The 4,385-nt window shown below is 35.1% G+C and overlaps 1 protein-coding gene across 1 annotated transcript; it reads left to right on the forward strand.

The window, feature by feature from the left end:
- Positions 1-756: 756 nt before the first annotated feature.
- LOC129796674 (uncharacterized) lies at positions 757-4,030 on the forward strand. Its single transcript, XM_055838797.1, has 5 exons — positions 757-882; positions 1,224-1,434; positions 1,506-1,544; positions 1,966-2,027; positions 2,095-4,030. The coding sequence occupies exons 2-5, from the start codon at positions 1,244-1,246 to the stop codon at positions 3,792-3,794; spliced, it is 1,992 nt and encodes a 663-aa protein (XP_055694772.1). The 5' UTR covers positions 757-882; positions 1,224-1,243; the 3' UTR covers positions 3,795-4,030.
- The last annotated feature ends 355 nt before the right edge of the window (positions 4,031-4,385 follow it).

Genomic DNA, 4,385 nt, shown 5'->3' on the forward strand with positions numbered 1-4,385 from the left:
TTGGTTATTCGCTTTCAACAACAAGAAAAAATCGCAACCCTCTTTTGCCCTATTTTAGCACATTGCCAATGAAATTGCATGATAATCACGGAAAATACTTGAAAACTTCACCCCTCCTAACTCTCCCCTAAAACAGATAGAGTGAAAATTCCATCTTTATCCGCTTCATCCCCTTTTCATTTGCACAAGTTCTGGGTTATTTTAGGGAGTGAATAATGCAAAAAAGCAATTCGTTCCTTAAAATAGATGGCAATTTCTTAATATTCTTTGTAAGAATATAATAAAAGAGATCATTAACGGCTAAATTATATATTATGGAAAAAAGAATTACTTTTAGGCGGATTTTTCTCATTTTAAAATAGTTTTTGTTTAATAAGATTTAATATTGGAAGCTTCTTTTAGGTTTTTTTTTAAGTAGGGGAACGCGGCCCAATTCCGACCTTTAAAAGTCCGTACAGAATGAGAAAAAAATTGTATAAAATAAAAAGCAATATTCCTTAATTTGGTATCATTTTAAAGCTCATTTTATGCTCTTTTTACTCCCATTACTTACTACATTAAAAGTTTTATCGGTTTTAAGTAATAGCGGATTGAACAAAGGGTCGAAAGAGGTCGCAATTGCGTAACGTTCCCCTACCTTTAGTCTTCAAAGGGTTAAATTATTTTATAAAACGGATGGCCAGTAAAGAAGCAAAAAAAATTCAAATAAATTATACTGTTTCATTCATGTTTCATATGCAACCTCAATGCACTAATGTTGTGGTAAAAGAAATCCATTCGCGCATGACATTCAAGTGACATATCCGTAAAGATTGTGCTTTGTGTTGTAAATACAATTAAATAAGAAATTTTCAATGATTTAATTTGTTATTAATATATTTGGTGAGTATTTTAAAATATCTATGCTTTTAATAATACATACTGGGAAATTCTTTTAATTGAAAGGGTTAATTTTGTATGAATTTGAATATGTTGTGAAATTGCAAACGAATCCCAATAAAATTCTAAATATTTGTCATACGATGTCGTGGGAGAAAACTGAGGGATTTTCTCCACACTTAAACGGGGATTACCCTATTAATAAAAATTCAAGCAGTTCAAGTACTTGAGCACATTTTCTTGAGATCAATCTTTCAATTCTCTGTTCATAAAGAATCCACACCCAACTGATAAGCGATTGAGTATAAATAGAGCGGATCTATTCAATAAATTTCTCATTAAAGTGTCGTACAGTGAAGGTGCAATGAGTCAAGCAACGTCGGAAAATTCAAAAACCGTCCGTCGTAGTCTTCAGGAGAAGTATGATCTTCTTGGATATGAGGACATCATCATTTGGGATTCTTATAAAACAACGGACAAGAAGGAGCTAAAGATTAAAGTTATGCTAGCCGTGGGAGTTCAGGAGGAGCCAGAAATACCCGAAAGGGGAACAATGTGAGTAAAATTTTAAATTTAAAGCTTCTAGTTTTCATCTTAAAAATGTCCTTGTATTATAAATTCAACAGGACCGCAGAGGAGTACGAGAAGGCAAAGAAAATCGCTGAGTAAGTTAAATTACATCAATTTTTCTAAAGAAAATATTATTTAATCAAAAGATATCACATATAGAATTGCACGAAACATTTACTCGTTATATCAATGAAACATGCGATAAGAAATTATTTTTCTTCACACAAAGATGATAAGGCGTAGTTATTGCGGTACACGTAAAAAATATTGTTTATGCAATTAAATTAATAACTACTAAAGATAGTAAAGTATCTGAAGGATGTATAAAGACAAGAAAACAAATTTTATTCAAAATTTAACATTTTTTGGGTGTTGGGACTTAAATGAAGCTTAAAAATCTATCAAGCTAATCAGTTGACTTTTAAGTTCACACAGACTCATTTAAAAAAAACGTTATAAGTTTTATTTAAAAGTAAAAGATTTGTATTAAATTGCAAATTTACTTTTACTTTTTAGAAAAGCTCACAAGAGGAATATGGAATTGATTGATAATATCTGCACTAGCCTTTGGCGTCAAGGTTAGTACAGTTTACTAATTAGTTAGATAAGAGCTCCAAAAACCAATGAAAGTTATATTCTTTGTAGCAAAGTATACTGGAGGAGAGCTCATGATGTCCATTTCGTACGTTTGTATTGTTGATGAGGAGAGTTCAGCTGTGGGCTTGGGTCAGATCTGTACAAAGTTCAGTACAAGTCCAATATTTCGCGTAAAAAAGTGCCAGAAGAATTCATCCACTGAAAATTGCTGCATGATTTTTGTTGATATCCATGGGAGGGTGTATGCAACATGGGAAGCTTACAAGGTGGAAAATATTCTTCCAGCTGGTATTATTGTGGCACCAGCTAAGGGAATTTTTGTCGGTAAGAAAACTGAACGGGAAGAGTGGGCAGTCAAATTGGAAGAATTCCTATCGCCAGCAGCTCAGCCTGAGGCAAAAGCTGCCGCGGCTACTGACAGAGTTAGTGCAGGCGTTGGTTTAGCATCATCTGCTATTTTAGTTGGTGCAATGGTACCGTTTGTAGCACCCATTGCACTTCCACTAGCTGGTGCTGCTATTGTTGGTGGTGTTGTTTCCAGTGGATGGTCCATCATACGATCAGGTCTCAATTTGGCAGATCGCAGTAAACATGAGCAGTCTATTGATCTCTCAGATGCCGAAGCTCGTGGGAGTTGGTTAGGTGTTGCCGGTGGAAGTCTTGGACTTGCTTCTGGAGCAGCTGGACAAGCCCTAGGCGCCATGGCAAGGAATGGTAGTAACATCTCTCCATTCATTCGATTTGGCTTTAACGGATTAAATGTTTCGGTGTTGGTTGTTAATGGTTTGGGGACGATTAATGGTTTCGTTGATATCTTCTTCATCAACGATGATCAACCTTTAACGGCTCAGCAGGTGTTGCAACTGTCAGCTTCACTATTCATGTTCACCCATTCAGTGTACAACTTCCAAACGGCAAACTCCATAATTCGAAGTAATCAGGATATGACAATAAGGGATGTGAGGGAGAGTCTAAGCCGCAATCAGAAGCGTGCCTTTGATAAAATGTCCAAGGAAACTATTCGTTTGAAGGGAGAATCAACAGGGAAGGCGGACATTGTGCGAAATCTCAAAAAGATTCCTGATCACAAAGAATACTTCCGTGATATGTACAAAGTGAATAAGCAACTGAATGAGGCAAATGTTAAACCCTCCTTTGGGAGTGACGGTCAAATGCAGCTCAATGGTCAACCCGGGAATACTGTACCAAGTGAACTGAGAGCCAATCTCAAAGCAGCTTCAACTGCAGAAGTCTTTAGTAGCATCCCCGCTCATGATCCTAATCTTGGTGCATCAACAAAACCTGGTCAATTGAACTTAACAACTCCCATCAATGGTCAAATGAACGTCGTGAATAATGCCATTAGGATCCTCAGTTTGCTCCCTCATTTAATTGGTGAAGATGTTGAGAAGACTCTTGAAAATATCAGTCAACAACTCACTAAGGAAGCCTTTAACATGTTCATCAACTTCGTCAGAGATTTTATATTTGAGTTTGGTGATCAAATTGAACGGAGAATGAGTCGAGCTATTCCACTCAGAGAGCATCTCTATAAAATCTTTTACATTTTTGAAGATATTGCCAGGGATATGGAAAGGACAGTTTTGGAATTTATTCAGAATCTTTCCTCAGAGGGAAAACATAATTTACCCTACATGTTCATGGTATACAATCACTACAAAACGGAATTCCTACCAGAACCTAATAAGACTTGCACTCAATGCGGTGGAAAATACTATGAAGCCTGAGAAAAGAAAGCGGATGAACCAATTATTAATTAATTTGGCTAATTTATTGATGTGATCTTTAGTTTTGTAAATTCCTTTAACAGATATTTCCTTCCAGAACTAAATGACAATTTTTTCTTGTAAATTCCATCAATAAATAGTTTATTAGTTGTAGTAAAAAATAGGTACATAACTCCAAAGAAAAACTTATAATCTTCGAAAGATATTACTTTTTGAATAAATTTTTAGACCCAAAATTGAGTTTTATTAATTTAAATATTGATATTCGGTAATTCTCGAATTATTCACTGAAGAAATCAAAATTATTCGACAGATAAATTCCCCCTGAGACTTCTAATAAATTATCTAAAATTAGAAACGAAAGAAAAATTAATTTTTCATCGTTTCTCTGCCAGAATATTTCCCCTTCTATTAGTCCCCTTATTCCGGAGAACCCCTAAAAAACATACAGGGAAAATGTTGCGTACAATATGGAAACTTTATGAATCCACCTTTAGCAGTTAAAATGGCGATGGGAATGGTGTTATTCATCAACTCACAGATGTGCAGAACAATGATGTAAAAGGTATTTTTCACTTTGGAATTTTCTTC

This window comes from Lutzomyia longipalpis, chromosome 4, assembly GCF_024334085.1.
Source record: "Lutzomyia longipalpis isolate SR_M1_2022 chromosome 4, ASM2433408v1".
NCBI classification, from domain to species: Eukaryota; Metazoa; Arthropoda; class Insecta; order Diptera; family Psychodidae; genus Lutzomyia; species Lutzomyia longipalpis.